The sequence below is a fragment of the Scatophagus argus genome, chromosome 22 (genome assembly GCF_020382885.2).
Source record: "Scatophagus argus isolate fScaArg1 chromosome 22, fScaArg1.pri, whole genome shotgun sequence".
NCBI classification, from domain to species: Eukaryota; Metazoa; Chordata; class Actinopteri; family Scatophagidae; genus Scatophagus; species Scatophagus argus.
In genome coordinates this window covers 3,109,961-3,123,909 of record NC_058514.1, presented here as the reverse complement: position 1 = coordinate 3,123,909, position 13,949 = coordinate 3,109,961, and the positions used below count along the sequence as shown (strand labels likewise).

General features: G+C 46.3%; 1 protein-coding gene across 13 annotated transcripts in view; it reads left to right on the top strand.

Moving 5' to 3' along the window:
- magi2a (membrane associated guanylate kinase, WW and PDZ domain containing 2a) overlaps positions 1 to 13,949 on the top strand; it is a 215,331-nt gene that overhangs the window by 168,843 nt on the left and 32,539 nt on the right. For all 13 annotated transcript variants that reach the window (XM_046379314.1, XM_046379311.1, XM_046379308.1 and 10 more), the window contains 4 exons: positions 3,124 to 3,181; positions 4,306 to 4,427; positions 6,918 to 7,100; positions 12,047 to 12,730. In XM_046379314.1, coding sequence (XP_046235270.1) covers positions 3,124 to 3,181; positions 4,306 to 4,427; positions 6,918 to 7,100; positions 12,047 to 12,730 — 1,047 coding nt within the window. The remainder of the gene's footprint in view (positions 1 to 3,123; positions 3,182 to 4,305; positions 4,428 to 6,917; positions 7,101 to 12,046; positions 12,731 to 13,949) is intronic.

The window sequence follows — 13,949 nt, the reverse complement described above, 5'->3', positions numbered from 1 at the left end:
CACAAGCACTTTGCTCTGCTGTTATCTCCGCTCTCATCCTGATTAACTTTGCGTTGTCACTAATCAAAGCTGGTCTGATTGTAAGCCGAGCTGCTCTGGAACAAAGTGTCCCCGAGCTCTGTGCTGGATGCTATATCAGCGGGAGGCTCTTGCACTTTTGAACAATCGCGCTGTTATATGGTAACTCTGGAGACTCCGTTTGGGAATGTGCTTTAAATGCTAATTGCTCATATCCTGGAAAGCGAATGGGGAAACTCCTTCCAGACGAGAGCTATGTTCTGTCGGGGAGCTGAAGAGAGGAGAAGGAGTGGAGGGCAAATCCCAAATTCCTGTCCGGTGTGACTGATTGACTGTCAGGGGTTTGAAGAAGATCAGCTTTGATCGGTGGGAACAAAAGAGAGTGAGAGTGCAGAAATATCTATGACCTTGCAGTGCGTCAGAGGCCAAGTTAAACCTGTTCGAGCAGGTACTTGTTAGTCAAGCGGTGCGGCTTTCATGGACAGCAGTGTCGGTCCATCAATCCAGCACTTCGGTCCAGACTTAAATATCTCAACAACTATTGGATGGATTGATGTGAACTTCTGTACAGACTGTGTTGGCTCCCGCAGGATGAAGCTTTGCTGAGCTTCCTGTAGTGCCACCATTTCAAGATTCAAGATTCTTTATTTCCACGCGTAGCCACGTCGAGATGAAACACTCTGGGTCTGGTTTAGCAGCAAGATGATATTAATAAAGTAAGACAACAGTACCAGTAAATAAGATAAAAAATAAACAAGGTAATAAAAATAGTTTCGAAAGGAAAAATGTTATGTCCTGAGAAGCATATTGTGTTGATTGTAACAGCAGTAGCAGCAGCGTTCAGGTAAGGTGTGTAATATGTTGGTGTCTTATAGTGCAGTGAGGCTCAGGGGTGTGCAGTTTATCAGTCTTACAGCATCTGGAAAATAGCTGTTACACAGTCTGGTGGTTTTTGTCCGGATGCTGCGTAGCCTTCCGCCTGATGGGATGGAAGAGGACGGACAGGCCGTGTGCTGGGTGTGCGTGACACCTCAGGCTTTCTTAATGCACCCGCTGGTGTAAATGTCAGTGATGGCGGGGAGGCTGCAGCCGACGCTTCTCTGGGCCGATCCTCACCGTTGAGGCGGCTGTGCCACACGGTGATGCGGGAGGTGAGGATGCTCTTCGCTGCACATCTATAGAAGGAGGTGAGGACTGAGGGATCCAGTCCAGCCCGCTTCAGCCGTCGCAGGAAGTGGAGACGTTGGTGTGCCTTCATTATGATGTCGATGGTGTTGCAGTGAGTTTGTTTGTGAGGTCGTGTGTAGTTTGGAGTTAAAAGTCTCCATGACTGGATTGGTGTAAAACATGCTTCAGATATTCAGGGTCCTGAGGGGATAAATTCTTACACCTTTCGTGGTCATGTTGCTTATCGTCCAGTGCCACCAGCAGGTCAGACTTTCACTGTGCGCAGTGAAAGCACCAGCAACCAGTTAGCTGCTGTTAGCGTGCCAACGGTTTAAACTACTGTTAAATGTTAAAGTTACAGCATGTTCACATTGTAGCTGTTAGCATGCTGTGCAGAACACAGAGACTCTCATTCTTGGTGCTTACAGCTTTTGTTTTTCAATCCGGCATGTTGTAGTTGTGGATTAGTATGGTGTGAGTCATTCTGAGGTACTTTGTTGTTCACAGCATGACCGAAAACAAAAATGAAAACACTTAAGAATTCAGGTATTAATTTGTTTGAAAAGGTTAAATAAAATAAATAAATAAATAAGCAAATAAAAATAAATAAAATAAAACATCTCTTCCTCTAAAATTATGCCAGCTTAATGGCAGCTCGACTTGCCTCACAGGAAGAGGAAGCAGTGAAAACTTGATGCCGTCTCATGGTGCATACCTGATAATTCAGTCTTTTTAAAACAGTAAATCCACAGTTTGAGCGCTGACATTCACACTTTGATGTTATCAGTCGAATTCTTCTCACAACACTTTTGGCTTTTGATTTGTCTGTCGCTCGTCAGTAATTGGCTGTCGCGTGCTGTTTGTCGGTTGTTGCGTTCACTCCTCAGCTTCTCTTGGAGCCAAAGTGTTAAACACCAACACAGACGAGGAAACGGTGAAAGTTCAGCCCCCCTCCTCAGGGTTTGTGCTCGTTCTGGTTGGAGCTGCTTTCCTATGCACAGTTCCCACATCAAAACACAATATTTACAGCGCAGAAAAGATGCACAGCATAAATATTTCACTGATGTAATTTCAACCACTGGATCTATCAATATTTGGTTTTATTTTTGTAACTTTTTCTTGAAGAGGGATGCATTTGATGCGCAGCTTTAAAGAGCCAGAGGCCTCTTTAAAGCAGTCAGTGTGACAAGCCGCTGAGAAAACACACGGGAAAGTTTTGACGCGTGTCTCGTCGCGTTTGTAATTTTATAAAAGATAAGATTTCAGATTTATTTACAAGCTTGAACGTACGGCCCGTTGAGAAAGAACAGCAATCCCTTCAGCTAACATGTTATTGCAGCGTCTTGGTAGTTACTGACAGTAAAACGATGCTCTAAACTAATTCGGCTGCAAAGATGTTTTCATGTTTTCAGCAATACACTGCAGCATTTAATGAATAAGCCCTTCATTATTTTTTGTTCTGCTGAAAAATCCAGTTGCAAGACATGTTCACTACAAATCTGAAGGTGTGAAATTGGTGGGGGGGGGGGATAATTTCAGAAGAGCAATCAGAAGAGCAAATTTACGAGCCTCACAATATAATCACAACCAGTGAGGAACTCAGAGTGCAGAGAGTTTCAAGCAAAAGTTTTTCTCAGGTTTTACTCAAGTCGAGCCACGTCACCCGCCCTGAATGTCATTAAAAGAACATCAGAACAAGAAACCAAGACCAAATAATAATGTGGTTCTCCTGCATCATGCATACAACTGCGAACATGAGAACACATGTACTGCATGAAACTGCAAGAAAGCACAGTAATTACCTACCGACCGTGAACAGATGTCAGAAGATGACTCTGCCACAAAGACCTTTTCATGTGAGATCAATGTGCTGTTGCAAGTTCATTGAGTAAACAAGGCCTTCATTATCGTTGTCTCCCTTTGCTTTTTTCCTTCCAGAGCTTCCATACGGCTGGGAGAAAATCGATGACCCCATTTATGGCAGCTACTATGTCGAGTAAGTCGGGTACATCTTTAATATGTAATGGCTTGCTTTTGATTTTCGGTGAAGCCCGCCGGTGCTGTATTAATCATATTTATTAGGAGCAGGCTGCAGCCAGGAAGCCCTGCTCCCTTTTTGTCTGCATCCTGACGGCTCACTGTTTGTTTTGGGAGTGGGGGGGGGTATCTTATTTATCTGTGTGTGCTTATCCATATTTCCACATTGTCCCTCAGTCTGAATCATTCGTGCTGCATCCACATCTGCAGATTAGCTCATGAGCAGAGATTAGCGTCTCTCTCTCTCTCTGCATTCTGCGTGGCCGTGCATCCACACGTCCACTGCTGCGGCGCTCAGTCCTCCCGTATTGAACTGCAAGTCCCCTCCCTGTTCAGAGGTGTCATTTCTTTGGCTGGATGCTCTGTGCTCCATTTTTAGCCAGGCAGGAGGGAGAGTCACTTGGCTTTGCTTAAGAAAACCTCCAGAGCGACACTCGGCTTGCCGGTCGAGATGCCTGTCCTGTGCTCTTGCTTTTCTCGTCACGTAAACATCATGAAAGAAGTTGCCAGACCTTGAGATTATGCAACTATGTAAAAAATATAATCAAGCTGCTCTGTAATTAGCATCGCGATCCTGGGGTGTTCATTAAAAGATAAGGAGAGAAAGACGTGTTTACGTGAGAGCACAATGCAGCCTGAAAGAGTGAGGGAAGTATCTAATGATGACTAATTATTTCACACTGGCAAATTACAGTTTTTGTAGTCATTGACTGTATCCCCCCCACCCCCTGCAAACTAAATTAAGACCGACGTGGGACGTTAAAGGAAATCTCTGTTTCATGTGTAGGTTTCCTCCCAGCCACCGATTCACATAATTCTGCTTGTAAGATGTGCTGAATGTTAGAAGAAAAGCCCAGAATCGGCCATTTGTTCTTTTTCACTCAGCAAAGCCGTTCTGCAGCTCTGTTACATAATGAGGAGGGCCGGCCATTTAATTAATCACCCTGGCGATAGCCGCCGTGGTGCCAGGATTTCTAGATCTGATCTTTGCTGAGAGGGCGGCTGAGTTCCAGCAGGATGGTGTGAAATCTGAAATCTCTGCTGCTTTTTTTTTTTTTCTTTACTATTTTCTTATCATCGTAGCCATATAAATAGAAGGACCCAGTTTGAGAACCCAGTCCTGGAGGCTAAAAGGAGACTCCAGCAGCAGCAGCAGATGCAAAGCCAGGGTCTGTCCTCCCTGCCCCTTCCCACCATCTACAGAGGTAAGACCACTGCTCTGGCATCCTGGCTTTTAAAGGACAAAATCCATTTGTTTCCCATCGTTATGGAATGTGTTCGTATTCATTATCTGTCTGTTTGTTTGTAGAGAAAATATTTAAGTCAGCATTGCTGAGTGCTACCAAATCAGTCACACGTCAACCCTTTCAGTTTCCTGCCAAAACTGCTATCAGTTTGTCAGCTCAGAAAGTCCCTTATTAGCTTCAAATGTTGATGTGTTGCAGCTTTTGTGTTTCGCCACAACCCTTGAAGTCTTTTGAAAGTTAAGACACAGTTGATGTAAATGGATCCAATCAAAAAGTGGATTACATTCATGAAGAAACAATTGCACGTCTAGTTACAAAACCCGTCATTTCCCATCAGCAGTCCAGCTGTTCAGCCAAATCTGTGAGTTTATTGGAGCAACTGACAGCAACTATTGTCGTCTGACTTTGTAGGTGTGATGGGGCACCTTCAGTGTCTCACAGAATTATGGAAATGATTAAATAGCACTCAATAATTTCAAGAGTGAGAGCTACTTCTTTATAAGGATGAAGTTTTTATTGTTGTTTTATGCATACAGCGACAGACTAACAAGGCAGCTCTTCAGATAAGCCACATCCAGAGAGCTGTGTGTGCAAAAATCCCCCAAAAAACAACGTAATTCATAAATCAACGACAACATACGTTCTGTAAATATTTGAGAAATCCAAATAGATACACGCCATCTTATCCAGGCTTGTGATACAACATGAACATAATCAGAACTGAGCAACCAACAGTTACATCAAGCCATTTAATATGAACTGACCGTCTTAAGTTAATGTAAGATGTGCAAAACGCTTTCCACTTTTCCCACGTTTACTTCAGGAGAAACGTGATGCACACGCGCGGTGGTTGCTGTGAGCACCACAGCAACGTGCAGACTGGAACGGGACTGTTTTCGGTGTTGACGGACAGGAAGTTACAACATCACATTCACTCTCAAGCCTCAGTGAGGCATTGAGAGGAGCACCATATAAATAATGCTTCTGCCCACGTGGGTTTAAAAGTGATTCACTGTTTTGTTTAATGACCAGTGTGTTGCTACCTGATTCCAGCGCTAAGTCTCGCCCAGACACAGCAGCAGGATGTGCTGCTAAACGCTGTGTGGACTGGTGATGTGGAGGTTTGTTTTTATAGTAAAACAGTTATCCAGCGCTCTGAGTCCAGTTCCAGTGAGGCTCTCTCTCCTCCCTCTCCCCACCTTTACCCCCTTCCTCCTCCTCCTCCTCCTCCTCTGTTTCCCTCCAAACCTCGGTGCCAGTGGAGGATGCCAGCCCCTGTGCCACCCTCCCCAGATCCCCCCTCGTTCAGGTCGGCCCGCTGCCCGAGCGCTGCCACAGCCTCGGCGACCTCTCCCGCTCGCCAACCCTGGGTCGCAGGGCCGCCGCGTACGCTGCATCCTCCTCCGCCAACGTCTCTCCGCTGCGGCGTGTTCTGACTCGGCGGATGAATATGTGCCCCCACCACAACCAGAAGCAGCAGCAGCAACAGCCCCTTCACGCCTCCGCCTGCACCGTGGTGCTAGAGCAGCCTGTCTGTAGCCCCCTCTCCCTGTGGCACTTTGTCAGTAAGTAGGCCAAGAGAGAAGCAAAGGAGGCTGACTGTCGCCCTCATGGCTGCCTGCGCTCGTTTGACTTACTGTAAGCATGCTAGCTCGCAAGCAAGCTTTTCCCTTGGGGCGGTTGAAGGATTTGTGTGACGAGCGTGTACCATGTCTTATCGCCTGGCATAAGCAGGCAGGAGAGTGTAATCGCTCTGTCTTTGTCTCGACCAGTGACGGCAAACAATGTATGTAAACTAGCGCACTAGCCACGTCTCCCTCAGAAGTGAAACGATTGGAGACTTGGTTAAGTGTGACTAAGCTTGTTGGCTGAGATCCTCTCATTCCTACACAAGGCGTCCCTCCTCCAGAAATCTCCCAGCTCTCCTTCCTTCAGAAATCTCCCCGTCCTTCCCTTAACCCACTCAAACATCTTCTCTTGGAAGCGATCCCTGACTGACGGCATGTCATTGGCCGAATTTTTTGCTTCTTCCTCGGTAGCCTTGGGATGGCGCTGAAGACCCGCACCACTGATGCTCTCTGCACCCCTTCTGCCCTCTTTAACCCAGCATGGGAGGAGAGGAACAGGATCTAAGTTTAGCACTTTGGGGTGTACCAGGAGGGATGTTTGCACCTTGCACGGGAGCCAAAACCATTGAACCCACACCTGCATCTTTCAGCACCACAGACCCACCTCTGTCCAGATTTGCTGTTTTGCAGCTAAGATCATACCCTGCCAGTTTTCCTGTGGCTACACCCATGTCTCTCTGGATAAGCTTTACCCATAGCCCTCCACCCTGTGAGCACTGCCCTGCACCAGCTTTGAGGTCCTTTCAGTCTTTGCTATAAGGCGCACAATGTGTTCGCATCTGTGTTTGGTTAATTTGCTTTTCCTATGTGTCCTTTGTAGAGAAGCCGCTGTTCACGCGGGACCCCACTCAGCTCAAAGGCAGTTTCTTGTCCACATCGCTCCAGAAGAGCAACATGGGCTTTGGCTTCACTATCATCGGAGGGGACGAGCCCGACGAATTCCTGCAGGTCAAGAGCGTCATCCCCGATGGGCCTGCGGCAGCTGACGGGAAGATGGCCACAGGTAAGCCTCGGGCATGAAACACAGACTGAGACCCAAAACATGTCAATCACTGTCATGTCTTTACCTTGACTTGACACGCAGTCAAACCTTCACATGCAACTCAAAGGCCCAAAAGATGTCCTTGCTTACTTAAAACGTTCCTCGTGAAACAGAATAATTAATAATAATAGTTTTGATTCCATTCATCAGAAAGCATCCAAACAAAGTGGGGTTAAGCGCAGGTTTTCAAGCCCCACAATTTTTCCACATTCAAAAATAAACGCACCGACATATGAACACAGGATGCATCTCACATGCTGGTCTGCGTGTGCGCACGTTTGTCGTTTGCCTGCATCGCATGCATATGTGTGTGCAGGTGCAACCCGCAAAGCTCGCACTGTATAAGTTACACTCGTGAGTGTAGGCTGTGTGCGTACAGGTGTGTGTGTCGACTGCAGAGTGTTGTTCTTCCATTAATCACAAGGTGGACTTTATGAGAACCACAGCTCCTGCCTGTGGCCACATGGGGGTGGAACTGCAGCACGCGCGCACACACACACACACACACACACACACAGACACACACACACACACACACAGACACACACTAAGACACCAGCTGTACTAAAAGGTCAAAGCAATAGAGCGAGCTGGTTTGTCAGTGCTCTCGGCGTGCAGTGATGTTTCTAGTTGTATTCGCTGGAGTAAATACAGAGCTTATAGTCGACATTTATCATACATAAATATGTAATGTAAAGTATGCTGCTCAGGGAGTTTGCGCTGTAGCAAAACCCCCTTCAAAACACTGTTGGATTGTTCTGTTCTTCTAGGCTAACAGACTTCTTTCAGAACGTTAGCTCATAAACGTTCAGACTAATAAAGCTTGTCCTGACAAAACTGAATATAAAACGCAGTGTCTCTGTCTGCCATCTTCTGTCTCTTACTTTCCCCAAAAGTAGCGAACAAATCCCTCTCACATTTCTACTGTCTCACCTCTCCACTCCACTATCCCTCTTCAGCTCTCTTCTCCATCTCTGTGTCGTCATCCAGCCTCCACCCACCCCACCTCACCCCTCGGTCTTCGTGTCCTGCTTCTGCAGCAGCAGAGATAGCTTGATCACAGTAGCTCAGAGCTCAGACTCCAGGCCTGCAGAGGTGTGAAAATCCCAATTCCAGTTAGATCATTTCTGCTGCTGTCTTTTCACGACCTCCTCCTCCTCGCTGTCTCCACCACATGGTTACCCAACCGGGGAAAGCATGTTCAACCAGCGTCTTATAAAAGTTTATTTTAAATATCTGATTTATAACCGCGTAGACCACATGCAGTGCAGTTTTGTCCAGGCAAGATATTTTGTTTTTTTTGCAGAATTAATTTTTTGATTTGAAATGTGGTGTGTATCAGCTGTGATATTTCTGTGTTGTCATGGCATAGGGAGCTTTGAACTGCAGTCCTCACAGTCTGAGTATAATAACGAGAAAGTAAAGATCACATGGTTTTTACTCTGACAAACTTAGCTGCTGCATAGCTAGCATAGTTGTTGTGCTGTCAGACAGTATCTTGTCACTTTTCAACACTGCAGTAGTAAAGGGTTGCAGGATGAGGATCTAACTGATGTGTTCACCTGCCTTCACATCCAGTGAAGAGCAGGACTGAGCCGAATGTTAGCCTGAACCTAATATGGATACACAGTTGGTTAGCTTTGATATGCCCCTTGCAGAAACTTTTGAGGCAGTTACTTGCCGTCCCAAACTTGGAAGGCTGACATAAAACACGTCCCTCCAGACTACGTCAAACGTTGCTCTCGTCGAAGAATTCAAAGCTGGACAGGCCCTGTGGGGCCGACCTACAATTTAATCATTTCATACTTCATATCTTTAAAGGTCTTTAGAAGTTTTGCATGCAAAATTTTCCTCTTATTGTTATTCTCATGGCACCTGCATGTCCGACACGGCTGTAATTCATTTTGGACTACGCGTCACCGTGTTTAGCCTGACTCAACCAACAAGTCAGTCGCGCACAGAAGGCTGCATAACAGTCCATAACAAATGCGTCCTGCTGAGTCTCCTGACTGTTCGGTTCTCGTGGCCTCGTCTCGGCGGCGCCACAGAGACCTGTCGTCATGTCGACAGACTCTTGGGCACACTATTAGCCGGAGATGAATATGTCATAAAGGATATGCAAGGATGGGACAGTGATAGATGAAGTAGCAGTGCAGACCTCGATCCCAGTGAGTGTGGTGTTTACAGCTGAGGTCGGTGTGATTTAGAAGGGACCTGCAGGAGGTTTTGTAATGGATGGGGAGTGGGCTATTTGGTGGCCACCAGTCTGGGTTCGTCCCGGCTCTGCTCACATGTCCATTTCTCTGTACTTAAATGCACACCTGTGTTTCTGACCTCCTGTGTTTATTAAGGGCAGTTTTACCAAAAATACCATAGCTGAGTATCTTCCACCCGAGCCCTGCTGGTATCTAAACCAAAATCAAAATCAATAACAATATGTGCTCCATAAAATCACATTTACTTTGTTTGAGATTTCTTATGTCTTTAGTTTCATTCCTTGTGAAATGCCGGATAGTTTTACCTCTTCAGCCCTCTAAAGATGACTGAAATTTAAAAAAGCAACAAAATAAAATTGGAAGACAAAAATCCTTCTTTTCTTCAAGTTCTTGCAGTTTATATAAATGAGTAATTTTTGAAACACTTTATCTTTGATTTCACACAAACAGAGAAAATAATGCAGTTGTCTCATTTCTAGCCTGAAGCTAACAACTTTGTCAGCTAAAATGACAGCCATTAGCTGACAGGCGTAATCAGCTAATTAGCCAATTAAGCAAACGTTAGCTGCTGGACTCCACCCCTGCCTGACTTTTTGGTTAAATCCAACTTGTTTTAAAACACCAATTTTATTATCAGACCTCAAAAATTTATTGAAATTAAACAAACACAAGCCTCAAGGTTCTCACAGTTCGTTGAATATTAAGATAAGGAGTTGTGTGAAATTATTGAAAATATTTCTTTCTTTGTAATTTGTGTGAGAAGTCCTTGAGGTATAAGCACGTGTGGCAGTACATGCGTGTATATGAGACCGGCATTTCCTGCCGGCCCGTGAATAATGGGATCTGTGGGCACGACGAGGGCGCCATGAGGTCACGGCACCATCATTTGTTTTCTGCCAGCGTGCTCAACTATTGATTCTGACACAGGTGCTCAAGGCAAATGTCGTCCACGTTTACCCAGATTAATTACCAAGTCTCTCGCGTCACGTCGCCTCGAGGTGCGAGCTCGCTCTGTCAACACGCCCGTTAAAATTTGGAAAGCATTTGTCCGCCACACCGTTAACAATGAGAAAACATTTTGTTTCTTAGCTTTCCTTTTACTTTGTCCCTCAGGTCGGTCAGCAGCTCCACTCCAGCAGTCAATCCAGCAGGAATCAATACAAGTTGCCGTGTTGTTTTAGAAAAAGAGCCATTGACCCTGCCATTAGTGCTTTTATAGTCTCTTGGACACGTTGTGAGAGAATTGGTCAGAGCGGAGCTTGTGATTAGCAAGATGAGGGCCAATCACTGAATGTTTTGCTTATTAATCATTGTTTTTCACTTTCCCTCCCTGCAGCACACGGTCCCACTCTCACCCTGCCCACTCTCCAAAGAGCATGACAATTATGCCTGCAATTAGAAAATAATTGTTTTCATTATCAACTCAGGTTATGCTGTTTGCCACTCTTTAAAATGGATCGTGCCTTGTGTTCCCACTTGGCCAGCGTTTTTAAAACCTGCATGGTGCCTGCACAGCAGAGCACAAAACGCCATATTTAGCCGTGTGGCTGAGACAAAGATAAGCCCGGATGTGGAGCGCTTTTGTGTGGGAACATTTAATTGTCCGCTAGGTTTTATCTACAGTGCCGTGTATCGCAGCGAGCAAATAAAAACACTTGGCCCCATAAATAGCAACATTTTAGCCCCTTGTCATTAGCACTATTTTACACTTGAAGGGAACGTAAGACATCTGTAGAAATGGTTTATGGCTTTACGAGGAATCCAAGGAGAGACGGTGCTGGTGAACTGTACAGCTGACTGAGCTGCAGAGAGCTTGGCTTCACCTTCTGTTCAGCTGCTGTTCCACTCGCATCTGTAACTCAAAGCAGTTTCTAAATGGGCTCTCCTTTCAGCAGCCTCTCTGCAAAACTAACCACTACTACAGCAGATGTTAATTAATAATTAATTAATATCAGAACCCTGAACAAATGCCAGTTAATTTGTTGGCATTCCTACAGGGTTCAGGTTCAGGGTAAAGCTCCTGTATGTCCTGTTGGTTTCATCAAATTTGCAATATCCTCTAATTTGGGTGCATTTCACGAGTTAAAACAAAAGCCATAGTAGCGACTCAGTAGCTTGAGCATGCAGGAACTGATCTGCAATTTGTATGCGACAATTAAATGGGCTCCAGTCAGTCAGTCAGGCCATCCAGCTGGTGTCATTAACTGAAGACAGTCTCAGGTGTGTGGGAAATGGTGTTGGCCACATTAAACAGAAACATTAAGATGGTTTTACATTGTTAGCATTCCTGTCTGGGAGCGTCATGGGTCGATCCAATACCATGTACGTAATCACAGGGTCCCCCAAGTCAGTTTTATTTAATAGCCCAATAACACAAAACACAGTTAGGGGGCGCCTGTTGCTAGCTCGCCTGGTAGAGTCCCAGCAGCCGAGGAGGGATATCAACACTGTAAAACTTTAAACAAACAACAAGGGAAGAGAATGGATCCAGGTGTGAATAGGGGCTGATGTCTCCTCTGTCCTCTTATCTCCTGTTTGTCTCTGCTGTCTCATGTCAGATTGCTGGATTTTTAACATTTTTAACATTAGTACATTTTAAATGCCTGCTTCTCAAACAGTCACTGGAAGTCTGTAATTTCTGCAGTTACACCTGACCATCGAGCTTCTGTCTGTGTATTCTGTTGTTTGTAGGTGATGTTATTGTCTACATCAACGATGTGTGTGTCCTGGGCACCACCCACGCTGACGTGGTCAAACTCTTCCAGTCGGTGCCAATTGGACAGAGCGTCACCCTCGTCTTGTGTCGTGGCTACCCTTTGCCTTACGACCCGGAGGAGGCTGCCAACACCAACAACAACACCACCACCACCATCATCTCCCCTCTGGGCATCATGGAGCAGCGGCCCATCGTGGTGAACGGCAGGACGGGCTACGACAACTACCTGGACTACCTGTCACGCACGGCTCGATTCGTCACAGACCCCAGTCAGGACCAGATCAGCGCCCAGCAGCAGCTGATCACCCCTCACCCGGGTGACACCCACCTGGACGGCTCGCTTCCTCCTCCCACGGGCGCCACACCTCCTGACAGCGTCTCCATGGCGTCGTCGGGGGCCACCCAGGGGGAACTGCTGACCCTGACCATGGTGAAGGGCGTGGATGGTTTCGGCTTCACTATCGCGGACAGCGCGACGGGCCAGCGAGTCAAACAAGTGCTGGAGCCTCTGGGCTGCCCGGGCCTGTGCGAGGGTGACCTGATTGTGGAGATTAACAAGCAGCCCGTGCAGGGATTCACACACACGCAGGTGGTGGAGCTTCTCAAGGAGTGTGGAGTCGGAGCTGAGACCTGCCTGGTGGTTCAGAGAGGCGGAACAGGTAGGACTGGTGGCCACAGGTAGGAATGGCGTGGAAGAGTACTTGAATCTCTCCACTGCATATTTGCCTTTCAAGCCGCGTATCAGTCTGCCCGTTCATCTATGTCATCTTTTGTAGCCGAGCGTGTCTGTATGTGTGGTCCCATTATGCAGTCCTGCAGGGCTCAACAGTGGCTGACTGACGCACAGCTCGTCTCGAGTGCCTGTCCTCGTCCTCTCTTCTTTACTCAGGAAGAAAAACAGCTTTCACTTTACCTAAGCTGATGCCTCTCCGCTGTGTTCACTGCATCACTCCTCCTCATGGTCAACAAATATCCCTTGACTGAAGTGCATGCTTTTTGCAGAGGCATTTTTTTAATCATATCATATATATTTATATATACATACATATATATATGGTATATTTTGCCTTTTCTTGGGCCACGAATAAAAGCCCCAGAATCCAAATGTGTCCAAAGTAGCTCCATTTTTGTGCAAAAAAATACTGCTAGACTGCAAATGGCTCTGAAGTGCTTTCAACCCTGTGTTTTTCAGAATGTGTGGCCCTCTGACAATCATAATTATGCACTGCACTTTGTCGTGAGTCACACACAGGGTTGTGATTTTCAGAATCAACAGGTAGCCGACTGTTTTTGTTCTCCATGTGTGCGTGTGCTATGCTGGGAGGGGGAGGGTCGGTGTTTTTTTGTAGAAATGGCCTCAAAGAGCTTGAAACCTTCAGGCGGCTTTCTTCTAGTGCCTTTGGCCTTGTGGAGGAAAAAGAAGAAAGTTTCACTGTCACGTCTTCGCTGAATGTGTGCGGACGGCTCAAATGACAGAACATAAGCCTGCTGTGATCTGCCTACAAATTGAGTTTGCCTTGTTATTGGATCGTCGAGGTAGTGCATCGGGCGGCGATGACTCAGGCACAGCACCGATGTTGAAGATTAAAACATTATGTTTTAATTAAATCTAGAAACAGTGACGGCAGCTCTGAAACCTTGTTGTTAAATGTTCTCAAATGATTCCCCTCTCTGAGTTTACCCGCCCTCGATTCGTGCTGGCGTCCTCTGAGCGACGACACGTGCGCTTTGGAACTCGCGCTCATCCGTAGTGCGAGCTGGAAGCCAAGCCAACTGGACTGGAAAACCAATACCGCTTTTAGCTTTTGTGTGGGACCAGTTTGCACTTCTGTATTTTGCCTCTTTGTGCTGCGTAATGTCACACACCGATCATAATGC